Genomic DNA, 27012 nt, shown 5'->3' on the forward strand with positions numbered 1-27012 from the left:
CGGTAATGTACTCCATGTCGTGTCCCAGGCTGCAGTCCCAGGATCGACGGACTCCCTTCGAAGACGTAGGTTGTACGTAATTCTTGATGTACCGGCGACGACCCCAGATGTTGGAAGATGAGTTGAGTTGAGTTGAGTTGAGTTGAGTTGAGTTGAGTTGAGTTGAGTTGAGTTGAGTTGAAGAAATAAATAGAAGGATTACTGTGCTAGCTCACGTTTATTAACGGTTCTAATCATATCAGGTCGAAATGATAGCCGAAGCTTAGTCGCAGAATTTAAGTCGCTAAATGAGAACAGATACAAAGTTACAAAATGTTAAAGATACAAAGTTACAGAATGTTAGCGTCGACTAGCGCAGAATACGCAAGTGAGCGCGGAAACAAGAAATCACAAGTGAGCGATAAAGTACAGAGTTCGGAACTGAGAGTTCGCAAGTGAGCGAAGAAACACAGAATACGCAAGTGAGCGAGGGGTCAGGGCGAGTCAAAACTTATATAGGGAACAACAGCCATTGAGGGGGAACACCTGTTTCGTTAGCGTCCCTCACGCGTTGAGTTATGTGACATGGGACATGTTCCCTTCAAAACATAAGAATTGTGACAACAATTAGAGCATACAAATCCCGATAAGTTATGACTAGCCCAGCCCCACCTGTGAGCTGTGAGGCAGCTTGAATTACCATTAAGTTACTTTCAAAGCCTTTTCAAAATTTCTGTACAAAAGCTGAAATACTTTTCAAAACATGTGAATGCTCCTTAGAATTGTTTCTCGTAGTCTGTCAGTTTTCCATTCGTCTTCATAAATGTCTGTCACACTAAAACTATAATTCACTTGAAATGTTCCAAACACACAATAACGTCAAATATATTACCCTACAATATAGAACCAGTGACTTTTAATGTTAGAAAGGGGAAACAACTATTCTAAACTTTAGACACTCTGGTCATTTTCTGAGGTATTCACTACATCCAAAGCAAATAACGTTAAATTATAGTGAATGTTTTCATTTATTTTAAACGTCACAATGAAACCGCTGAAGCCAGTGGAATTTCGAAAACGTGTTTTTTTTTTTTTTAATTAGAAGTGAATGTGCACGGAGTCCTTTGGTGATACTTACCAGGAAGAGCTAGAGTAAAGGATTTGTGGTAATAGCAGGAACGTGAAGTACGATGACCTTATAAGTTGCACACGTCGAAAAGTTCACGAATTTTATTTTAGAAATCAGGTTCCGACTCTAAATTCAATTATGAGTGCTATCAACCAAGATCTTAAGAGGACTACCCTTCATGTCTTGTTAATAGAAATAGGTTTCGAATGCAAAGAGGGGAAACAAAGCCATAATGATAGAAGGCAGCGAACATAGCCGAGAAAGACAGGCTACGGCGCGACGATGGCCAACATTAAACAAGTTTATATATAAATGCACGTTTAACATGAGTTTAATATAGCAAGTCCTTTGTTTTTTAGAACTTTGAACATGTATTTATATTAGGCGATTGTCAAGACGGCCATGACTAGACCATGATAATCACGTGACTCCAAGTCGTGCCGAAGCCTCGACATAGCGATGTAGCACCATGACTATTTTATCGCAATAAAGAAATATAGAAATGAAGGTAGACCCTTGTTCTATACTGATGAATCGTAGATTATCACGGGAACTACCGTCGAGAATATGTGGAAAGATATGACAGTGAACAAGGGCGCCCGCAGGATTCAATCTCAGTGGTAGCAAGATGATTAGAAAATTAGAGAAAGAGGATGGACGAGAAGAGAGAAAATTTAACATAAAAAATAGCCAGTTCTGAAATCTAAATTACCCTGCGCACGCATTCATAGTTTGAAGCACTCGCTTTTGTTGAATTGCTTACTGAGAGTTTGAGAAAACATGTATCGAACTCATAAAGAAAAATTTAAAAAAAAACGTAAACAAAATAAAAATCTCAGTGGTAGTAATTGCTACTAGATATATATATATATATATATATATATATATATATATATATATATTTACTTATTTATTTATTTATTTATATTTCTTAGCTCCTATTTCTCTGTATACACAACGTTGTAAGCACACGAAATTATACAACGGAGAGATAAGAGCCCTGCCGTATTTCGCCGCGGCACCGCTAAGGCCCGTAACACACTTGCAGAGTTTTCGTCAGCGAGAAATGTGTTGCGAGAAAATTAAAAAATTTATAACATGGATTCAAATGGACGTCCACACACTGGAAGAGATTCTCGCTCGAGGCAAAAACCTCGCGCGAGTTTCTCGCTGGAATCGGTAGCTCAGCGAATTTTCTTGACACATTTATCAAAGATGTTTGACATTTATACTCTTTATGACTATTGAATGTAGAAAAAGATATCACAGGTGGCGATGAATTGTAATGTTTTTATTTGAAAATGAGGAAAGATGGCTGATAATTGCAGTCAGAAACTTATCGAACTTGTACAATGTCACCCGTAGGCCTATTTATATGATACACGGGATGAAAACTATAAAAACACGAAACTTAAAGAAGAAAACTAGAGACAAATATCAGATTATCTGAAAATAAATAGGCCTATATTTTATTTTGATGAGATTTAATAGTATTGATTAAACATTTGAAATACTGTATCTATATCTCTTAACAGTTTACGTAATTTTAATCAGAACATAGCAAAGAATCCTCTATCATATCATGAATGGCAAAAAACTGAGGTCCATTGAACCTGAAATAATACCTAAACGTATCATCATTCAAATCGAAACCAGTGTCCAAAACTCGCCATTATTTTCGTAAGATACAATGTGATTTTCCGATATTTCTGGCTTTAATTTTAGGCCTACTTTTTCTTTTCATTAACAAAATATGTTCATATAACTCCATTTCCTCATCATCTGAATACTCAGATTCAACATAGCGTTCGTACGTAATTTGTAAAGTACGACAATATACTTACAGGTTATATATTTAAGTACGACAATATACATAAATACATAACCTAACGAGTGATTACTATAATCAGAAAAATGCTTTCTGCATGAAGGCAGTGCATAGATGATCATAGCGAGGTGTGATCTGTGATAGCGAGAACTCGCCAAGTGTGTGGAGGAAAGCTCTTAACTTTGCCTCTCTACAATCTCTCTTCTAACTCGTTGTTTAAATATGAATAAAATATGACTTTTTATAAACGCAAAATTCGACGATAATATGGAAATCAGAAAAGTACTCTGACGCCGCCCGGCTTCTACAAATAGCACCCTGGCCCTGCCAGGGCTCGCCAGTCCTGAAATACATCCCTGGTTTTAATAAAATAATATCATTAGTAGACACTACTTACAGTATTAACATACAGCTATTTCTGTTTACAAAATATACCTTTATTAAAGTTTAAGCATTTGTGAATAAATATGAAATAAAATGAATATAATTGACAGTTTTGATTTCGAAACAACATAAATTATGTCAGGAAACGCCATAAAACCTATTAACATATTTTTTGTTTGCTCCATATTTATCAAGAGGAGTATTCTACTCCTCTTGATATTTATTCAGTAACCTTAGCGGAATGTAGCAGAATTTTAGCAGCTCCCTAGCGGATTTCGTGTTTCAGGTGTTGGATGCACTGGGTTTGTGTTGGCGACCCTGCTCTATTATTTATGCATGCATGCATTCCAGAGAAATTTAAAGGAGAGAAGAATAATACTCTTGTTTGTGTTTGAAATTAATCTCATTTGAATATTTTTTTGTTGTTGGAGCATTGTGTGAATGTTTACGTTTGAAACATAGATAATGAGGCTGCAAATAAAAAACGTATTTTAGGTAATATTATGAATTAATGTTGATGAAAACATAACTTGTAATTTGTGATGGAAGTTTGACAGCAAATAATCTGTTTGTGTTGAGACGGTAAGTTATTGAAAATGTATTTGGTATACATACAATGCCCGTTTTAACATACTATTAATATTTATATAGGCCGTTAAAATATTTATCGCATGATATTATGGAATTAAGCTTACCTTTAGTGTTAAAGGCAAGATCTGACGTGTGCATTAATCTAACCTAACTTAATCTGCATACTGTAGGTTACAATACTAGGCCTACTTATGGACATGGGAATAGCTTTTATAACTGTGGCTCACAATCGATGCCGAATTAAAGTTATTAGAGTCAGGAAGTTCATGTCCAATGGAGATATTTCACTGCAAACCCAGCATTCTCAAGTCTTTCCTATTTTCTGCCTTTCTCTTAATCTCCGCATATGACCCCATATATCTTAATGTCGTCTGTCATCCGATATCTTTCTGCCCCGAACTCTTCTCTCGTTCACCATTCCTTCCAGCCCATCCTTTAGTAGGTAGTTTCTTCTCAGTCAGTGACTCAACCAATTCCTTTTCCTCTTCCTGATCATTTTCAGCATCATTCTTTCTTCACTCACTCTTTCCAACACAGCTTCATTTCTTATTCTGTCTGTCCATTTCACACATTCTCTTCTTCTCCATATAATAATAATAATAATAATAATAATAATAATAATAATAATAATAATAATAATAATAATAATAAGCAATAAATGGAATAATATTATAGGTCAAACTAAATGAAATTAGACTTACTGTTGACAAGTTGAAGTATATGAATCTCTGTCCAAAAGAAGTGATGGGTTGCAGTTCACGATATTTGTATGATTAGGTTTTCAATAGAGATAGAGTGTCTATTGTCTCTGAAGATGGATTTGTATCTTGAAAAACTTCTCTCAACGTTGCAAGACATTACTCTGGCATACTTAAATGCTGCTAACTGTTGCACAGTAAAAGATAATTCACTTGGATTAATGGGTGATTTTCCGTTTAAAATGTCTGTAATTTTGCACATTTATTCGTATCCAGGATTTTTTATACCATATAACTTATTTTATCCTTAAGCTTCTTCCCTTCACTACTAGGGACGGAATGTAGGCTGGATATTGTTTCTTCAAACACTTGCAAAGCCACATTTAAAGTTGTGTCTACCCTTTCCAAAGACGTTATAGCTTTATGTAACTCGCAAAAGTGAGCTGACATAAAAACAAGATTAACTTCCAGTCATTGTTACCCAGTATTGATTGACTATAAACATTGTGCATAATAAAGAATCAATTGAAGCCATGTTCCCCATCATGTTAAAACTGGTTGAAGGGAAGTGGAACATCATATGTTAAAGATCTGAATTTAACTGGACTCCGGATTGAGATTTCAAAATATGATGCTTTTAGTTCTAAAATCCAAACTAAGCATTTTTATCCAACATAAAATCACCTTTAATCATCTTAAACGCGAAAGTTTGCCAAAATAATATAAATATCGTGGAATATTGTGCATTTATAAAAAATGAGGCAAAATATGTAAATATATGCAACATAAAATTCGCTGTGATAAGCTTAAATGTTGATGATTCGTGAAGAAAATTAATCAGCAATTAATTAAAGCCAATGGAAGAATATATGCGAATGCATGAAAATATAAATCGTAATCATAGAACCTGATGACGCTTTATATAAAAAACCGAAAACGTTTGTCCAATTAAAGATATGTAATGTAAGGTGTAACATTATTGTATTCACCTACTTTGAATGATAAGTATAGACTGAAATACTCTTAAGATTTGTTTAGCACAACAACAACAACAACAGAATCAAAAATGACGTTAAAAGAAATTGGCGTAATAGCACAGTCTAGTATATACAGTCACGAAGCTTGAGTTGTGAGGGTGCTAGGAACAATAGATTGTGCCGGTACTATTTTGCATTGTCTGTAATGAGGCGATATTAGCGATCCTAGTGGTTATCAACTATATCTGGCTGCATATTTACTACATATTGAGCTTCGTGACTGTATATACTAGACTGTGGTAATAGGCCGTAAAAATCACTCTTCAGTACCCCAACATCAAAGATGGCTGATTATACTCCTTTCTCGAATTGTCAGGGCCATAGATTCTAATCGTGGATAGTGGTACCAGTCATCATAAACAAAAAAAAAGAAAATGTTCCGAAAAGGAAAACGAACAGAATGTCTAGATATAACAAACCAAAAGTACATATAAAAATTAATTCCTTTGGAAAATTACTGAATGAGACTAAAACTGATCAGTGTATATGGTTTAATTCATGGCGATATCATATTGAAGTTAATTACTTTGAGATTTTTTCATATATCTTTATTGAAATGGGAATAATTTAAAATGTCTGTCTGTAATTTATTGTTCAGTGTATAAAATTATAATAATAGGTCCAGTATGCTAGGCTGCCAATGATAATATTGTTCACCAGTACAGAGAGTTGACATAATATCTTGCAAGTTTTAAATTGCAAAACAAACCTTCTCAGAATCGAAATAACTATAATAAAATTAAGCAACTTTGATATGTTAATAACAATGTTTAATTTCTTCAGCATGTAAATCATGTTACGAGAGGATGATCAGAGATCTCGTGAAGGGCTGCTTACCCCAGATGATGCAGAGGCAGGGCCAGGTGGTGCATATAAGACTTTCATAAAAATGGAGGAGCTCCTAGACAAGTTAAAACTTTTGAAATATGACCAAGAATTTATCAAGGATCTAAAAATGAAGCCATTAAATAGGTAGGTACGTGGACACTGTCAACAACAGCTAAACTTCAAAGTGTAAAACAATAATGTCGTAGTCCAAACTGTTGAAAAGTTACATGCTTGGTACTTTTTCTTCCATTGTTTAGTTCAGCTATAGAGCTCAGTAAACTGTGGATAAAGCCTCTGATCTTAATAGGTCGTCTTTTATATGCCTAAAACATTTTTTTTGGGGGGGGGGGGGAATCACTGCATGCTGAGGCACCAAAGATACCTGCTGTAATAGTTAGTAGTTTTTAGAAATCATTCGTACAATTGATACAGATTTGTGTAAGCATACCTTTTCTATATCTACACACAAATATGTAATGAAAATTATTGTATGTGCATTTTATAATGTAGGTACTTTTTCTTTGAAGGAAATCACAGTTGGAGAAGATCATGGGCGAAACCTCTACAATAAGCAGTGACAGGTTTTCTTGTGTTTTCAGGCACTATTTTGCACTGCAGACAAATCCTGGTGAGCAGTTTTACTTGTTCACATCTCTAGCTGCTTGGTTAATCAGAAAAACAGGGAGGTCTTTTGAACAACCACAAGAGTATGATGACCCCAACTCTACAATTTCTAGTATATTGGACTCACTTCGAGAAATAGTATGTATGCATATTCCCTACATATTTGTTTTTAATTGACATTTGTTTCTCGTTGAGGAGAAAATTAAAGGTGTATTTGTGATCTCTAGAGAAGAGATAATATTAAAATGGATTTGAAGGAGGTGGGGTATGATGGTAGAGACTGGATTAATCTTGCACAGGATAGGAGCTGATGGCAGACTTATGTTAGGGCGGCAATGAACCTGTGGGTTCCTTAAAAGCCGTAAGTAAGAAAGAGAAGAGATAATCAGGACTTATAGTGTGAAGGTTTAATATGGTCGATTGATTTGAGTTAGGTTGGGTTGGTTTCCTGTAGATGTAGTGAAATTGGACTGGAAGGTAAGAGAGTTAATGATGTAAATGGTAAAACAGAACCATTTTTTTACACTGTGTGCGCATGCGTGCGTGTGTGCTAATCAGTCACCTTGGCTGGTATGCATAAAGTTGATGTAAATGCTATTGCTAAGGTTTTCGTAGTATATACTACAGTCTTTATGTATAAAATCCCATCGTAAATTCTTTGCTGTATAGCAGAAAGTTGATCTGGAAGGCGTGTTTAGTTTATTCTATAATTCGTAGTATAAACTAATAAAAATCGTAGTCTGCTCTGTTTGAGACTTGAGCATTTGTATGATTTAAAACGGCAGAGTGTATGCAAATTCGCGCTAGAAAATCCAACAAGGAAAGATGAGAACCATCAGAATGTGATTATAAGAAGTTATATAGGTTTCACAAATAAAAAAAAATGTTATAATGATCAATTTTTGTAATGGATTACTCAAATGTTGATGTTGAGATAACTGATTTTTGTTATTGTTATCTATTTAAAATAATATATTTTTAACAAAATGGTTCTAATATGGTTCATTTAATTTACGTGTGCATACAATATTTTAGGTAACATGTAAATTTAATAACTAATGTTTTGGGCTTGTCTGATTTATGTCTGATTTTGACTTTACTGTACTTTTTATGTTATTTATTTTCTTCATAATTTGATTTTTGTCAGTTTTTTTCCTGCTGTAAACTTTCACCTGAACTTTCATAGCCTGGATGGCTTTTTCTTTATCACTTCTTGTGGCAGGAGTTTGCAGCTTGTTTAATAATGCTGGGTATTTTTTTAGTAGATTAACAAACAGCAGTTGTTCTCATTCTCTCTCTTCTGCACTTTCCACTTCGTCATAATTGTACATTTTCTTGTTAAACTAACCAAATTTTGAGGACAACAATCAGTTTTCCCAGCAAGAAATTAACATAAATGCATGGAAAGCGAAAACTAACGAGTCTTCACGGATAAACCCGAATTACTATCGATAATCGATATAATCGAATACACTTGATAGTTCATACTACCATCGCGTAGTAAAATATACTTCGTAGTAGTATCAGGTTTATGCATACAAAACGAAGTATATACTTCTAATTCAAATATTTTCTACAGTCAAAGCAAAAGGTAATACTACACACACACAGACACACACGTCGACCTGGTTGGTGCAGTTGGTATACCGCTGGCCTTCTATGCCCGAAGTTCCAGATTCGATCTCAGGCCAGGTCGATAGCATTTAAGTGTGCTTAAATGTGACAGGCTCATGTCAGTAGATTTACTGGCATGCAAAAGAACTCCTGCAGGACAAAATTCCGAAACATCGGCGACGCTGATATAACTTCGACAGTTGCGAGCATTGTTAAATAAAACATAACATTTTAACACGCACACAGATATTTAATAACACTCTTTTTCTTTCTTCTTCAGGGCGTAAATGTAGATTTTCCTCCAAATAGATTGAAGCAAGGTTATGGGGAGCAGGCTGTGGATGTGTTGGACAACTTGGTGAATGCTGCCCTTAAGAATGCCAGTTTTTCTTGGAACAAGTGAGTTTGTACTCTGTCCATTCCTACTTAAGTGTAGACATAAACATCGCATGTAACACTCATTTTTTTGTTTCACCCCTTTGTAACTTTCCAATCACAGTGAAAAGTAAATGTCGCCCAGGTATATGCAGGACATACAGGTGTGTGCTTTCTTAGGCTTGTCACTAGAAGCATGAGAGTGTTTGAAGCATCTGCAGATGAGCATTTGCAATTACAGGTAATAGTAGTCATTTGATATTAGGCTGAGAAGGTCTAAGAATTGTTTCGGATGTTACGGTGAAAGAGAAAATACCTTGCCATCAAATGCAGTCAAATCTGAATTCGTTCAGTTCAAGACCACTTTGTCAATCTGTCATGCTGTACTATCACTTTTTGGACTGTTAGATAACCCAGATTTAAATTAGAGTTGGGATTAAGTTAAGCTTTTGTGTACATCATTCTCCTGTCTTTTTGTATGTGCATACTAAACACTGATACTAGTTTCTATTTCAATTTCAGTTTTAATAATATAATAAAAGTCTTCAGAAACTTTAGATCAATGTTTTTATCTCATTTATATTTTTCTGATTATGCGCACCATTAGCCAAATGGCTAGAGTGGCTTTCCATGCTAGTAACTCATGTTCACTTCCCAGTGAGCCCAAGTGGAATTAGTTGTGGACAAAGGCTATGCTTGGTGGTAGATCTTCGTGGGGTACTCTCATTTCCTCTACTGGCATTCCACCATTGCTCATTAATAATAATAATCATCCTCATCATCATCACCTCCCATTGTGCACTGAGAACAATGTCTATAGGTGACAAAAACAACTGCAGTTTTGGCAAGTTGCTCATAGAGGGGGGCACTTGGGAGAATTACAAAAAGGCAAGTACCTGCCATTGGTTAAAAAATGTTCTAGTGGTTACAGAATTTACCTCTGAATCCTGGATTCAAATTACACAGATTCAATCCCAGGATTGATTTTTAGGAAGAAAAATGAGCGTGTCTTTAAAGTTGTCAGCTATAGATAATGCATGTTACCACAATAACAGTTGTGGAAGTCTGTGGTGGGAATATGTTGATTCAAAATCTCACCGATTCACAGTCATCTGTGTGTAATAGATATTTGAGTATGAAATGCACACATTTAAAATGAGTATTACATAATCAGTACCAGTGGAGAAGAGGCAGTGATGTGGTTGCCAGCTGCTCAACATTGAAAACGAATTAAACGATGGAGAATTCTGCAAAATGATAGACCTATGGAAGCATTTGCAGATACTGTTCAGAGATTTCTTATTCATGAATATGGTTCTTTTACGTGTCATAAATCTGGGATGCAGAATCCCGACTTTACTTCCTTTCTGAAAGGAGCCATGCTCTGAAATATTCATTGCACTCGCATTTAGAATTTAGATGTGAAGGTAACCATTCAACTAATGAGAATATCCAGGCAATGCATATTTATTTTAGTTATCTGACAGTGCCTTCAGATTTTTTTCAGAAAACAAAAATACCAGTAGTCAAATTAACAACAATAGAGAGCAAATTAATAAATGGTCTGCGATTCAAACTGTAGTTGATTCCCTTGATGAGAAACCATTAGTAGGGCTTATAAAACATAATATTGTTTATGCATATGAAAAGGGACCACTTGGTGGCTTACAGTTTCAGATATAATCTTAAAAAACACACAGGGACGATTGAAACTGGTGATTTTTTAATGTAATTGGTGTAATCATATCCTAAGCAATAAACTATATAAATATTAAAGTCCTGCGTCAACTGGATCACGTTCAAATCACTGTCTATATTTGGAACTAGAAGCCTCCAAGTGGTCCCTTTTCATATGTACGCACACATATGTAGAAAAAGAGGTGTTTCTCACTTCGATGTTTTCGATGTTTTACAGACCACAGCCAGTTGCGGAAGTAGAGGAGGATGATGAGGAATTGGAGGATGAGTCAGAACTGTTGTTGGAGAAGGTGGAGGAGGAAATGGCTGCAGAGTTCTCAGACGAAGAGGAAGAGACTCTCCTACACATAGACGACCTGCAGAACATGCGCATTGGAAATAAGGTATATTAATCTGATGCTATGATCCTCCATTCAAACTACACTAAAGTCTCATTGCTTGTATCTTTACAAAGAATTATGATTAGAAATTAACAAAATTTCTTTGTCAAGTTCAAGATAGTTTAAATTCGGTTACTTACGTCACCATTTAAAACTATATCATCATCATCATCATCATCATCATCCAAACAAGAGTAAGGCCTATGGCCTGTTACAGTCTCAGTGAGTCATTCTCAGTCCACCTTTTTTTTTTTTTTTTTTTTTTTTTTTTTTTTTTTTTTTTTTTGGATGGCCCAAAGAGCTCTTCCCCTGGGGACAGTGTTGTAGCATGGCTTTTGGAAATCTATTACGATTTATTCGTTAGACATGGTTTTTCCACTGCAACTGGTTATAAACTGTGAGATTGATTGTAATTGGAGTTCTTGCATGATATCCTCATTTCTTTTGCGGTCCATGCGAGTATATCCTACTGTTGCTCTCATAAATTTCATTTCACAGGCTGTTATTCTGCTGATATCAGTACTTTTCACTTCCGTAACATAGTACAGGTCTAGGTAAGGTTTTATATAAACATATTCTTGTGTGTCGCTGTACTAGGGAAAGCTTCATAATTTTGTTGATTATTCCCATGATTTTTGTATTTGCAACTTTCAGAAGTTATATCTGTTTCACCAAAAAAATGTTACATTATAGCCAAGATACGTCAACTCATTTACTCCTTCTATTAATTTGTTGTTTAAGCAAATTTTGCTTATGACCAGGTATTTCCCAAGAAATGCCATGACTTTTGTTTTTCAATATTGATTTCCATGTCGTATATTGCTTTCAAGTCTCATACGAAGCGTCAGATGTATTCAAACTAAAGTATCTTTAAAATCTGCTTAAATATGGGATTGCTGATCTCTTATAAAAGTTCCGTGATAAATTACAAATGACTGTGATTCTCAAGTGAATTACTTTTCACTGTAGCATGATAGATAATGAATCAGACTACTCAGTGGCAAAATGGAGCACTGAAATTTTCCAGATACTGCCATGAAGTGTTTGTATAGATCTTCATCGCTTCTCATACATCTGATAACCTGTCAAAGAATAAATTTTAAATTGAACGAAGGGCAAAATCTGAAGAACCAAACTATTCATCATTCCTGATTCTCTCCAAAGGGAAGCTATTTCTCTGTTTCAACTTTACATGAAACTGTCTCACCTCTGACCTCCATGGGATTGGAAATTTTATATGTTCATATTGTCTCTTTTGAGCGAACATAACTTAATGAATGCCAGTCATCTGCAGTACTGCTCAGTTCTTAACAATACAAGAAGAATATTAGTTTTTTGACTGGTGAAGGAAATTTTGCAGTAGCTTAATAGAGAGGTGGTGAGCCCAAGTTTGATGTAGCGTTGAGACAGGTTTCCTCAGTTTTTCAGTTTTCCTTGCCATCATTTCACAGTTTCTCATTCTTGGTCCACTATATACTGTATATCCACGTTCACATGGTGCATCATAATCCACTGTTTGACAAAACCTTTCAGGGTCATAAGCATATTCCTTAAATATTTCTTCATACTATTTCGTATGACTGTTGTTAAGATACTTCTGTATTTCGTATACGTATAAAATAGAGTGGTTTTAATTATGAATTGTGGAATGTCATTGTAGTATCACATTGCTTCCTTTACAGAACTTGGCGGATGCACAAAAGCCAGATGACATTTTGGAATCCACGACAGATATAGATGGCTGGAAACTGGAATTGGAGAGGGTATTGCCACAACTCAAAGTCACCATCAAAACAGGTGAGAGTTATTATAGTCATTGTAGAATCTCTCATAGTCGATTAGACTTGGTGACAAATTAATTAGACATTATAGACACTGGTGTAGCTCAGATAGCAGTGAGTTGAACTCTAGAGCAGAGGTCACACTCAGGTGTGGGTTTGAATCCTGCTTGAGCTGATTTTCCGAGGTAACGTGAATATACATATTTGTTTTGTATGTTTCCGTAATTTAATTTATCAATTTTTTTTATAAGTTAAATGATGAAAACATACAAAATAAATATATAATCAAGTCTGTAGTGTAAAAAGGCAATGCTCTGGTAATTAACTAACAGTGTACTTCGTCATAAGGAAGTAAATTGATTAGATTTGTAAAGCACGTTAAATCTGACATTTCTTCAGCAATGTAGTGATTAAAATGGTAATTTAGGTGTATTTATATTTAAAGTGTTTGTGGTCATTGTGTGACATTGCAGATGCGCGGGATTGGCGTTCCCATTTGGAGCAAATGCAGAAGCATCGCAGTGGTATTGATGAGGCTCTAGCCACGACAAAGGGTCAGCTGGACAAACTGCACACAGATATCTCACACACACTGGAGAAGATTGGCAGTCGTGAAAAGTACCTGAACAGTCAGTTGGAGCCCATGCTCATACAATATCGAGCACTGCAGGTCAGATTATGGTCGTTGTCAATAATAACTTTCTTCTTCTTCTTGTCCTAATCAGTCTCTTCCTTCATTTTCTACTCCCCTACATTCCACTTCTATTTCTGTTTCCCCTCTTATTTATCCTTTCCTATGTTCCATGTATTATTTCTCCTGTTATTTTCTTATTCTACTTTTTCTCCTCTCCTACTGTTCCTACTGATATTCTTATTTTTCCTCTCCCATCTCTCCCTGCTCTTTTACCTACTTTTTTTCTGCTCTTACTTCTCTTCTCGTTTTGTATGTAAGTATTTTTCCTTCTCCTCTTTCTCGTTTTGTTTTTTCTTTACTTCTTATTCCTCTTGTTCTTTGTCTTCTTCCTTTTGGTCCTCTTCTGTTTTCTTATTCGAAGGATAATGAATTAAAACCTTCAAATATCACACTTCAGAAATAGAATTTCTTTCTTCTGTCATTAAAGTAGAATAGTAGAAAATCTTACTTGACCATTAGAGTGACTGGAAAATAACAGAAACAGGTATCACTGTACAGTATAATGAGAAGATATAAATGATTTAAACATATTCATTTCTTAAGATTAGAGGATACAGTAGAATCCCAATTATCCATCATCCTATTAACCGATTGTCGGATTAACCGACTGTCTTTCTCTCTTCTTTTTCTTTTTTTTTGCTGTAGAAATATATAAAGTTCTGTACATTATATTAGCACGTTATTTTTTTCGAGAGAGGATTATTACAAGACTTTGTCCTTACACAGTATGGTCTATTGTTCAAGTTGTTGTACTGTATAACTTCTACGGGTATCAAAAGAAATTGTGTTGTACTAAGCATCAAAAAATGCAAATAGAGTGGTTTTGGGAACGAGAAACTGTGGCTTATCTCAGAATACGAGATTGGGATCACAGCTGTATGCGATTTAATAAAAATCAAGGATAAAGTACGTAAATCTACAACATGAGATGTCCACTCTTCCTATCTTCCAACAGAACAGCCATTATAAGGAGTTTCCTTGCAACTTAACAACTCGTTAACAACGAAGACTTAAATCAGTGAAGTTCTGATCCACTACCTCGTGTATTCAATACAAGACCATAGAGGAGCTTACGAGATTGTAAGCATTATTCATTAAAATTACGAAAATCTTTTATGGTGCGGATTATCCGATTTTTTCGATTAACCGTTCAATACCACGGATAATAGAGGTTCTACTGTACTAACAGAATACTTTGCCCAAAAATATACTAATGAAACAAGAGTTGTTGGCCTCAATTATGAGAGTGTTTCACAGTTGGTCTTGTTGCAGGACGAGTTTGCACGCCTAAGTGAACATTACCGTGAAGTGAGTGGAGGTGTGACAGAGCGATCACGTATCCTGGCACAAGTCACAGAGGAGTTAGAATCTGTCAAACAGGAGATGGATGAGCGGGGTTCCAGCATGACAGATGGCAGTAAGTACAATCCTTTAGTATTTGGAGCATCGAAAGGGTTTAAGCATTGTGAGTGACTTGATATAATATATGATTATACTGATACAAATTAATGTGAATGAATGAATGAATGAATAGCCAATTTGTTCCTGAAGGGCTAAGGCCTCCTCTTGCAAGGGGTAGCTCAGTAAGACCGACTCAGGGAGCTTGTCCGTGTAAGTGAAATTAATAATACAATATATTAAATATAATATAATATAATATAATATATTTGTCATTAAACAAATACATAGATCTGTGCAACTAGTTAGTGGCAGTCCAGTTGTATTCCTGTATTGTATTATATTTTATTTCTATACATTCCATGCTATTTGTACATCACTTCACAGCTAGAATATGGAACATGTCAAAAAAATCTTAACAGTAATACAAAGTCTTAATTATAGTCACCGTCTAGTTGAAATATATACAGAAGAGTTTTGTTATACGCTAGTAGAACACAAGGGGTATTATCGATACTTAATACAAGACATAAATATTCATGCAGCTTGTTGAATGTCATAAATTCACCTATAGAAAAATGGAAAGCATGAGAAATTAGATACTTCTTTAATTTGGCCCTAAATAATCTTATGTTTTGAGTTTCATTTTTTATATCTATAGGGAGGCTATTAAAAAGTTTTACTGCCATATTATAACGCATTCTTTTTTGATAGCATGATAGTCTTGCCGATGGAGTATGAAAGTCATTTTTGACGAGTATTTATGCTATGAACTGTTGAATTAGTTACAAAGTTTTTACGATTACATACGAGGAAGTTTATTAATGAAAAAATATACTGACAAGCCATGGGCATTATTTGTAGTTTTTGAAAATGGTCCTACACGATTCCCTAGATTTGGCACCTATTATTCTAATTACTCTTTTTTGTAGTAGGAACATACTGTTACTATTTGTAGAATTTCCCTAGAATATTATTCCAAAACTCAGTATGCAAAGTATATTGTTTTTAAGCTATTGGTATGTACTATCTCTTGCATAAATCAAATAGCAAAACATGCTGAATTTAGTTTGGGCGTAATTTCTTTAATATGATTTTTCCAATTTAACATAATATTATCGATTTGTAAGCTAAGAAATTTGGTTGTTGTTTGTTTCTATTAGGGACTTGTTAATTATTGGGCTTGAAATTTGCGAGGTTGAATTTGGGTACTCCTCAGGTACACACCTAACTCTTACCATAAAAAAATCCTTTTAAAATTGTCAATAAATAATACTCCTCATACCAGTCGACCTTTATAATGTCTAGTAAATCTACATTTTACATTACCTTAATTAGTCATTATTAGACAGGCTTGAAATTTAATATTTAGATTTTTTTATAAATATATATATATATAGGTCTAAATAAAAAGGAATTTTATAGTGCCTAAAAAAATGCCTATTATCTCTTTTTAAGTTTTTATTCTTATTTATTTTTGCACAATTTTTGTAATATTTTTATGTTTTTATTTATTTATTTTTTTTTTTTTTTGCATAATTTTTCATAAACCATTTTTCTTAACAGCCTGTACTGCTTACATTCCAAGACGATAACAATCCCTTCCTTTTTCCTACAATCTGAAAGTCCAGCAATGAGCAAGACAGTACGAAAGTACATTCAGGCCATTCCTTTTTATTCAATTCCAAAATATCAACTTTCATCGAATAGCAACAGCACATCTACTCTACTACAAATCAGTTCGTCCTCTGACATCTAAGTGGTAGGAACTTGTACTGCGTAATGCCGAAAATTAAATATTCTAAAACATCATTAATTCGTCAGTGGCTAAATGAATTCCCTCATTATTCAACGGATGACAGGTTTATTATTTCAAGTTTGCAACAAATAGGTAAGTAAAACATACTTTCAAATTTGATATTATGTTGTGTTTTGTTACTAGCAAATTATTGAAGTACTTGTTAAGATTTCTAAAATCAATATAAAATTTCATTAACATTTAAACATATTACATTTCCTTTCATGTGTCTAGTGAAAAAGGGCAACCTTTGAGGATGGTGCATTTTGTGCATTCGAAGTCAAGAAAATTGTAAATGACTATAGTGTCCATAATAACTTGATATATATCAGATCACATTTTACATTCGTTGCAAACGTAATTACTGGTCTTGAAAGTAATGGAAAATATATGTACAATTTGAATTCTGAATGCAGCAGAACAGAAGCTTCCTCAAGCACCAGGAACTGCAGGAGGAAATGAAATACAAATTAGACATCGTGGTGTGCTAAAAACAAACACTGGACTGAAGACTATCCACTGTCACTAAAATTTTAATGGAAAAGAATAACAGTTCTGAAATTGAATTACCAGTAGTCGCTGAAGAATGCTCTTTTTTGGCTTATAAATTAATTCTAAGTGAAAAACTCTGTAACTTCTCAATAGCTAATTTAGAAAAAGTGGTTATCATCTATTGCGAAGCAAACTGTGGAAGTGTGATTGATTAATTGAAAAGACTAACTTAAAGGCAAGAATGTCTTAATTTTGTGTATGTATGTGTATGTACTTATACAAAATATGAAATGTGTGCAAGTTGTTTTTTTTTTTTATTATGGTTTATTTAACTACACTTGCAACTGCCGAGGTTATATCAGCATCGCCGGTGTGCCGGAATTTTGTTCCGCAGGAGTTCTTTTACTTGCCAGTAAATCTACTGACATGAGCCTATCGCATTTAAGCACACTTAAATGCCATCGACCTGGGCCGGGATCGAACCCGCAACCTCGAGCACAGAAGGCCAGCATTATACCAACTATGCTACACAGGCCGACAAGTTTCTTTTTAATCCTAGAATTGTGCGTTAAATAGATGTGGTAGCTTATATTAGTGTCATTCTTTATCATATAATTACAGTTTATTTTATATTTCATAGATCCCAAGAACCTATTTTAGGCGCCTGAAATGACACTTTTTAAATCATTATTGTAAGATGAGAACGAAACTTCTAACATTTTATTTAAAACCTACAACAATCTAGAGTTTTCTCTTCCTCCCCTCCCCCCTCCCCCATTATCTTCACTTACAGTTCTGCATAATTTCTTATATGTTACTCTTTATTCAGTTTCAGAATTTTCCCTTCTGTAAATAATTTTCTTAAGTTTGAGTTTCTGGACATAGTAACAATATGTGCAGCACATCATCTTTTTGGCTGCAGAAGGGACGAACATCTTTCCCAATGTGTCCTCATCTGTTCCTAACTTCTATATTCGTAACAGCTACCTTGTTAAATCCATCCATTGTTCCTTGTAATTAGCTCTTCTGCATTTTTCTTATCCATATAAAATTTTCATTTCCCTATAATTAATTAACGATCATAGGTTCATTAAACCTCTGTAAAGTTTTTGTCTAGCTATCTCATTGCTGCTCTTATATATAATTTTATTCTTACTTACTTACTTACTGGCTTTTAAGGAACTCGGAGATTCATTGCCGCCCTCACATAACCCCGCCATTGATCCCTATCCTGAGCAAGATTAATCCATTCTCTATCATCATATCCCACCTCCCTCAAATCCAGTTTAATATTATCCTCCCATCTACGTCTCGGTCTCCCCAAAGGTCTTTTTCCCCTCTGGCCTTCCAACTAACATTCTATTTGCATTCCTGGATTCGCCCATACATGCTACATGCCCTGCCCATCTCAAACGTCTGGATTTAATGTTCCTAATTATGTCGGGTGAAGAATACAATGCGTGCAGTTCTGTGTTGTGTAACTTTCTCCATTCTCCTGCAACTTCATCCCTCTTAGACCCAAATATTTTCCTAAGCACCTTATTCTCAAACACCCTTAACCTATGTTCCTCTCTCAAAGTGAGAGTCCAAGTTTCACAACCATAAAGAACAACCGGTAATATAACTGTTTTATAAATTCTAACTTTCAGATTTTTTGACAGCAGACTGGATGATAAAAGCTTCTCAACCGAATAATAACAGATATATAATTTTATACTGAAATAATATTAATTTCCTCGATTTTTGCTGTACCCAATTTAGACCTAATCTGTTAATATTATATTCTAATTTTTTAGCCAGTTCGATTTCATTTTCGTAGAACACAAACATTTGATGCATTTTTTATCAATATTATTGTCTCCTTTCTCTGTAATATACTGAAATATTTCATTTTCCTTACTAAAATAGTTCTCATGTTACTATCCATACCCATTTCATAACTAGCTTATATGTTTGAGAAATTGCAAGGAACTCCGAAATATTTTTTACAAATTTGAATCTGATTCTGTCAGTATATAGTCTGAATAAGAGCAAGTATCTTCGATTCAATTATAGCTTTGTAAATATTCTTCCAAGTTTTTATTACCAATATTTGGCCATGTACAGTATTTAAACATTTATCAATTGCTAGAAATGTTGCATTAACTTTTTTTAAAGCATTTTCATTTTGTTTTATCCAGTCTCCCTTTCTGTCTAACATCACTCCTGAATATGTAAAATTTTATATTTTTTCACACATTCTATTTGAACGTTATTTAAAAATCAGTTTTTTTGCTCTGTAGTCTACCGTTTTTTCATATTAGTATCTTTTTTTTTCCCTTTGTGTTTATCTTTAAATCCCATTTTCATTCACAAAACTTTGCAATCTTATCGATAAATTTCTGGAGCTCACAATCATAAAATGATCCAATCACACAATCATCTGCAAAAAGTAATCCTGGAATTGCTACATTACCTATATATATATATATATATATATATATATATATATATATATATATTTATTTATTTATTTATTTATTTATTTATTCTATATGCTTTCTTGTACTGACTTCACTCTTTGGTCACTGTAACCTTGATTGCTTGACGATTTTTTTTTGCACCAGTCATCAGAATAATTAAATACATTTTTAGTAGGAAATTATGAAATATGGATGACCATCTTTTAAGTGACAGCTTGGTACCTCAGTTGATAAAGCAACTGGTTATGAACTGAATGGTCCTGGGTAGTGACTGGATTTTCTTGTTGCCAAAACTTCCAGAACAGCCCTGAGGTTCACTGATCCTCCTAACAAATTGAGTACTAGGTCTTTTCCGGGAGTAAAAGGCAGTTGGAGAATGGTGCTGGCCACACCACCTCATGCTAGTTTCAAAATCAAGAAAGAATGGAGCTCTATCTCCATGCCCCCAAATGCTTTCAGACTGTCCAAGAAAAGATGCAAGAGTAATTATTTATTTAAAAACTGTACATGACATTCATGCCAAATATATTTATGTTCAAGATCCTACAAAGTCTAAACTGCATGCTATGCAGGTTAGATATATTCGTATAATGTAGAATGGAGCTGTACTTGAGATATTAATAGAGATTGCGTAATGTTTAATGAGTGTTAGAAATCTTTTAATCAGGTCATTGTTCAAGATGTCTGATTATTGTGTCTATTGATAATTAAATATGGTTTAAGTAGATAACAGTTTTTTAACATACCATGATAAACTGTTATCTTTAATTTTCGTCAGTCTCAGATGTAGATTATTAAAGATGTATTAAATTGAACATTTGTGAGAGAATCAAGTTGCCACGAAGTATGGCAGTTTGTTGAATGTCTGTGTTTTAATGAAATAGCTTGAATGATTTTAATGCTATATACGATTTTTCTATACTTCAGATGATTTTATTTTACATTTTGAAAGGAAAAATAAATAGATCCCAAGAGCAGACTTCTATAAGGAAGCAAGGAATTTATCCCTTCGTGCGTACTGAGAGTAATTCTGTCCTCTTAAAACAATTCATAGTATAATGTGTATGAACAATATTGTGAAAATTTTTCACATTAAAATTTCTTAACAGAATCTAACATTATGGCCGTTCAGACAATAACCTTTAAAAAGAAGCCTATAAAATACAATATTAATATATAACAAGTAAACATATTCAGTTGTCTGTGAGCCATTCGTATGAAATTGAAGGGGATTTTTTAATATCAAGATAACAGAATTTAAATTTATTTAAGAAGGATAAATAAAATTTCGAATACAACATAAGTTCAGTAAATCACAAGACTTAAATTGCTTTAACATTTCTAGCCCTACTGTGTGGCAGAGAAATTCGTATCTTTGAGGAACAATACATCGAGAATAAACATAGAATAGATGAAATTCTTCAGCAGAACGAAATTCTGTAACTAAGAATCACACCGAAAATTAATGAATTCAGGCATAATAAGACAGGGATGATGATGTGTACATATAATAAAAGCAAAGAGTTAAATAACAAATTAATTATTACTCTTACATGTATGTGAAACATGAATTTAAAAAAAAAATAACAAGTTACAGAAATGATTATTGAAAGGATCACAAATATGGGGTAAATGGAATTAAGACATAAGAATAACAATTTTGCATTATTTAGAAACGAGAAGGAAATTATTATATGTTTATAAAGATTCTTCATTTATCTGTGTAACAGCTGGACTTTCGACTTATATGAAAATATTAATGTTGAGTTTCTGATAGCTGACATCAAGTGCCTCTTTAAGTACCTGATATACTTTTGTTTGCTTATGTGCATTCATTTTCTATAATTTTGTTTTATTCTTATTGCTTTGAGCTTTGGGTATTTGGTTCTTAGGTGTGCATTTGCATTTTTCACAGATTTTGAAATAGCTTTCATTGTTCTGTTAGACGAATGTTCAGGCTTACTAGCTCTCCAATAAACAACTAACTTTGCAACGTGCCCTACCAGCTAAGAACAACTATCGCTGCTGTATCTGATATCATGTATCTGAAGTTCAATAATACTAAAAAATTGCGCAAGAGAAGCTTGAACTTCATGTGGTTTCAGGTATTTGATCTCCGACTGTTTATTACACACATCACAATCAAAGTCTGAAAATCGGTATTCATATACATATGAAAGTTTAATTCTGATCACTTGGTTATTGTTGCTTGTAAGTAACTGCATTAATTCATAAATGTTACCTTATGACCAAGAAATCGAAATACTTTGCGAATTTTCGTACAAAAGTTAAAGGTACCCCATCACATGCCATGAAGACACTTGAGGAGGCATGGACATAGAGGCCTAATGCTTTCTTGACCTTGGCACTGGAATGAGAAGGTGTGGTTGGCACCACTCTCCAACCACCTTTTGCCTCTGGGAAAGACCCGGTACTCAATTTCATAAGAGGCTGAGTGCACCTCAGGGCCATTCTGGAAGGTTGGTAACGAGAAAATTCTGTCACCACCCTTGAGCGAACACCAGGCTTTCCAGTCTGTAGCCAGCTGCTCTGAAACAGCTGTAAGCCGGACGAATATTACATATTTAACACGAGTAAGTCCACTAGTTCATCAATTAATTATATTCAAGTGTTAAAAGTGGTGTAACGCAAGATTCAAAAATGGATGCTTAACTTTGTTTATTTATGAGTTCACAAATTTCATTCTTGTATTGTTTAATGCTGTTAAAGATAGAGTTTGATTTTTATGATTCCTTGATAATTTATTTTAAGTCATGTTTTGTATCTGTAACAATGTTTCAAAGAAGTAAATAATATAACACGGTTATATCCTTTGGAAACCTGGTATGCTTCAGAGCATTTACTTTATGACAAAAAGAACCTTATAATCTCAAACTTCTTGTATTAATAATTTCATCTTCATGTAATTTTGGACTTCTGTTGGGTTAAATCAGCGTAGATTAAACTGAGATCCTTCAAGTTCCTAAACATAAATCTAAAACAAGATTTTATACCTATACATATACGTAAATCCATATAAAATCCACTACAATATTTATTTTTTTATTTTATTTTATATATTTATTTATTTTATTTTATTTTATTTCATACATTTATTTATTTATCTTTTTTTTTCTTTGCAAGGAATAAAAATTCTGCTGTTCACGTTGTTTACTGTAGTCAGTTCCTATAAATATTATAATTTCAGATTATATTTTGAAGCACAAGAGAAAATGATGCAAATCTTTTGAAACTCATCACTAGAGCCCGGATGTTTAGGCATTTATTATTCATGGAAACAAACAAAAAACACACAAATACTTAATAAACTATCCCATACGGTAGTCACTTTCCTTGGTTACATATCATCAACAAGATGTTTTTTTTTAAGTTGTCAATTGTCATAGTGAGCTGCCTGTCAGAGAGAACGTTTTTCATGATGAAAAAAGATCTTTCTACTTCTACTGAAATGATTGGAGCAAACTTAAAACAACTAATTTCAGAAGGACTGTCTCTACTTTCTTTCAGAGTTCAGGAAAAACCGATTGTGTATTGTCTCAAAAAGAGGGATGTGAGAAGGGATTAGAGATTTCAAAATATGCGTGACTTGTGCGTGCAAGCAACAATAATAACGGGACCTGGAGACTTGCTTTTAATACTTTCCTCATCCCTGGTAAACCTCGAAGTGACCTGAGCACTGAGGGTTATACTGTTCAAACATCTTTGTTAAGTGACATAAAAAATGGAATCGGTAGGGGAGAAAAGTTTGACTTCTTGGAAACATATTTATTGCTGGAGAATAAGATTCTCAGCAAATATTTGTGTGAGATGAATATATATTTTTAATTTGTACAACTGCTCTTTTTTGTTTTTTGATATAATTTATGTCCGGTTTATTTTAAATGCATTAAAAATATAGAAAATGTACAATAACGACGTAAAAAGGCTAAAAAAAAGGCATTTAACCTTAAAATAGGCAATGGACGCTAAAATAGGCAAAATAAAAATTGGGCCTATCATCCACAAATGTGTCGAAACGTGTTTATATCTAATAGGTCTTTCATACATACACTCAGTTTAAAAAAGGCATTTTGCCTAACATCCGGGCTCTACAGTCATCACCATTGAACAGTTGTAACACCTAGCCATCCTCACCCATACCCAGCAGAGTACCGATAGTCCTCTCTGTTAAAGCTACAGAACTCGGAAATATATATAGTGGTTCTTTGTATTTTGTTCTTGCAGCACCCCTCGTGAACATCAAGAAGGCGATTGCACAGATCAAGACTGAGATCACGAGCATGGAAGTACGCGTGGGTGTGCTGCAACACAGTCTGCTACAAGCACGGCTGCGTGATAAAAACCTGCTGCAACAGGACCTTAATGCTCCCCCTCACATTCTAGTGTAGCAAACAAGGATGTACTGCAGCAGAATCTACCACATCCTAGTCGAGTGTGACAAGAAACAACTATAGCCCACTTTCCCGTATCCTAGTGTGATGTAGTGTCACCGTGCTAGCTGTGTGAGAACACAGATAAAATAGAGCTTTAACACTAGTGCTACAGTGGAACAATTGTCAGATAAATTGGTTTTTCTGTTCAAGCTGTCAAAATGAACACGAAAATTTATATCGAATTTCTGCACCACAAGTTTCATAATTATGTAGTAACCTCAAATAATCAAGACAATTATTGGAATTATCATGTATTTGCTTAATCAAAGAGATTGAACAATGCAGTCTACATACAGTGAAGTACATAATTGTTGAGCGGACTACAGTTTTAAATCATCCTCAGCATAAACAACTAATACTTAAGTGGAGCGAATAACTCATCATCATATGAACCAAAGCTTTCGACATGGATCATGTGCAGTATGACAGTATGAAAATACTCGAGTCATTCAACTGTTATGTCACTCATCATACATTTATCCCAGGCAACTTGTAAAGATGAAAAAAATCACGATTTATATTAGACGTTTGATACATGAATTTACAATGAAATATAATTTAAACAGGATAGCTAAATATGCTCTTAAGTGATTAAGCAACATTATATTTACGTAATCTGACGCCCTAGCTTCCAAAAATAATTCATTGTACAGAATTTTTTTCCCCCAGTGGTAGGGCTCTTAACTTGTCATTATTCACCCCAACTCTAAGGGTAAAAACATGTTGGACTTGGTCATCTCGCCATTCCGAGTAGCTCACCTCGCTGTGCACCTCGCCTCAGCAAAAAAACTGAATCAGCTAGTGAGTTCCTTGCAGTGAACACACCGTGGTATGTATTAATTTTTGGGCTATAAGAAACACACTATTCCTACTGCCGTTAAATGCCAATTGTAAAGGTGGGAGCTTTAACCTGTTGCCACTCTCTGGGCTGATTTGAACCCTCATGAAGTTGACTTTACACACCAGACTTGGGGAAATATATCAATTGTGTCAGCAGCTTAATACATTTCCAGATACTTTGGATGAATATTTAATGAAGTCTCTTTCAATTATATTTCGATACTAGCAGAACCTAAAATCCAAATAAGCAACCAGTTACTACTCAAGAGAGGTTGGTAGTGTCTTTCAGCAGGTAACTAATAAGTATAACTAAATATATATAGATAATTTTTGTGTGTGTGTGTGTGTGTGTGTGTGTGTGTGTGTGTGTGTGTGTGTGCGCGTGCGTGCGTGCGTGCGTGTGCACGCGCTTAAACTTAACTTAATGTAATTAAGTTTGTTTTGATGCTCCTTTATGTAAGGGCAATGGTGAACTATAATACCGAGGTAACGAAGCCCTTATTAATTAGTTTGTTGTTTTTAATTTATTTTTTAGTTTTTTAATGATTAAATTAAGATTAATTACTATTTTTTTACTCCATAGATTTATAGTTCAATATGTCCAAATAATCAGGAAGAGAAAAAGGAATTGGTTGGGTCAGTGGCTGAGAAGAAACTATCTACTGAAGGATGCACTGGAAGAAATGGTGAACAGGAGAAGAGTTTGGTGCAGAAGAAGATATCAGAAAATGGACGACATTAAGATATATGGATCATATGAAGAAACAAAGAGGAAGGCAGTAAATAGGAAAGATTGGAAAAAACTGGGTTTGCAGTGAAAGACCTGCCCTTGGACAGAACACTATGAATGAATGAATGTCAAAATTACAATGCCACTATCAATGTGGATGGTCCTCGTCTTGTCGTGGCGGTGGCGGTGGCGGTGGCAGCAGCGAAATTGGCAAATGCTGCAGACCAGAAAAGAAATACACTTAAGCTTCATGTGTGTGGTACCGAAAAGAATTTTCAGGTCTACAGTGGATGTTCAAGCAATTTTACAACATTTAAGAAGTAAAAATCATAAGAAAAATAGAAAAGCTATAACAAAGTTAAAGTACTTGACAGAAAGTTTAAAAAATCAAACAATAATTAGTAATCAGGTTACTACTGCTGAAGTTTTGTGGGCCTCTGCACTCATCGAACACAGTATTTCATTCAGGTTTTGTGATCATTCAACACAGTTTTTTCCTGACTCTAAAATTGCTGAATCATTTCACATGCACCGAACAATGATGTCTCACCTGATTAAATATGGTTTGGGGTGAACATATGAAACTTTTTAAAGGACAGTTTGAGAGGGAAATATGCATCAATTGGATTAGAATGAGTGGTGTGCATAATAAAAAATAAAAGCTTGAAGTAATTATACGATATTTTAATGATGTGCAACAGAGAATTGTAATAGATTTTCTTGCTAGGGTAAAGGCATGCTAGCTCTTTTAAAGCAAGAAATCCCCACTTGTTTGTTATAGATACGGTAGGTATTCATTATATCATATCATGGATATTCTAAAAGAAGTAGAGTCTTCACTTTCTGAATTTGTAGTGAATGTATTTTACTATTTCCATGGCAGTAGTGCAAGATTAGCTGATTATGAGAAGAATTAGGAACATGGAGGTGCTCCAAAACATGTATTTATGAGATCTGGTGAAGCTAGATTTTTAACTTTCGGACCAGTATTTGCTCGTTTATTGGAGGAAAAAGATGCCTTAATTCATTACTTCTTATCCTGTGTATCTCCACATCGTTCCAAAGAACTTGAAAGAATAATTTCTGCATTGAAACAAAAAAAAAGAACCTCTGATTCATCATCTTTATTATGAAATGGTTTCTATAGTAAAGATTGTAATGAAAATAGCCATAGTAGAAGAAGTTGTTGATAACATTT

The 27012-nt window shown here is 34.3% G+C and overlaps 1 protein-coding gene across 4 annotated transcripts; it reads left to right on the forward strand.

The window, feature by feature from the left end:
• The first annotated feature begins 3655 nt into the window (after nt 1-3655).
• On the forward strand, nt 3656-26921 carry IFT57 (intraflagellar transport 57). 4 transcript variants are annotated; one of them, XM_069835688.1, is made up of 11 exons: nt 3656-3902; nt 6430-6618; nt 7074-7236; nt 8993-9111; nt 11003-11168; nt 12848-12962; nt 13420-13616; nt 14913-15057; nt 24036-25073; nt 25258-25376; nt 25668-26921. In XM_069835688.1, exons 2-9 carry the CDS (start codon nt 6440-6442, stop codon nt 24197-24199), a joined length of 1248 nt encoding a protein of 415 aa, XP_069691789.1. In that variant the 5' UTR covers nt 3656-3902; nt 6430-6439; the 3' UTR covers nt 24200-25073; nt 25258-25376; nt 25668-26921. The 4 variants fall into 4 exon arrangements, with proteins under 4 accessions (XP_069691789.1, XP_069691787.1, XP_069691788.1 ...); XM_069835686.1 differs by having other exon boundaries at nt 24036-25376; XM_069835687.1 differs by lacking the exon at nt 25258-25376.
• The last annotated feature ends 91 nt before the right edge of the window (nt 26922-27012 follow it).

This window comes from Periplaneta americana, chromosome 9, assembly GCF_040183065.1.
Source record: "Periplaneta americana isolate PAMFEO1 chromosome 9, P.americana_PAMFEO1_priV1, whole genome shotgun sequence".
Classification (NCBI taxonomy): Eukaryota; Metazoa; Arthropoda; class Insecta; order Blattodea; family Blattidae; genus Periplaneta; species Periplaneta americana.

Bases quoted from the DNA above. Each gene is read 5' to 3' on its own strand.
- IFT57 (XM_069835686.1), top strand. From the start codon at position 6,440: ATGTTACGAGAGGATGATCAGAGATCTCGTGAAGGGCTGCTTACCCCA. The intron at 6,619-7,073 runs GTAGGTACGTGG...TTGTGTTTTCAG, and splicing joins AAAATGAAGCCATTAAATAG to GCACTATTTTGCACTGCAGA. The intron at 9,112-11,002 runs GTGAGTTTGTAC...GATGTTTTACAG, and splicing joins GCCAGTTTTTCTTGGAACAA to ACCACAGCCAGTTGCGGAAG.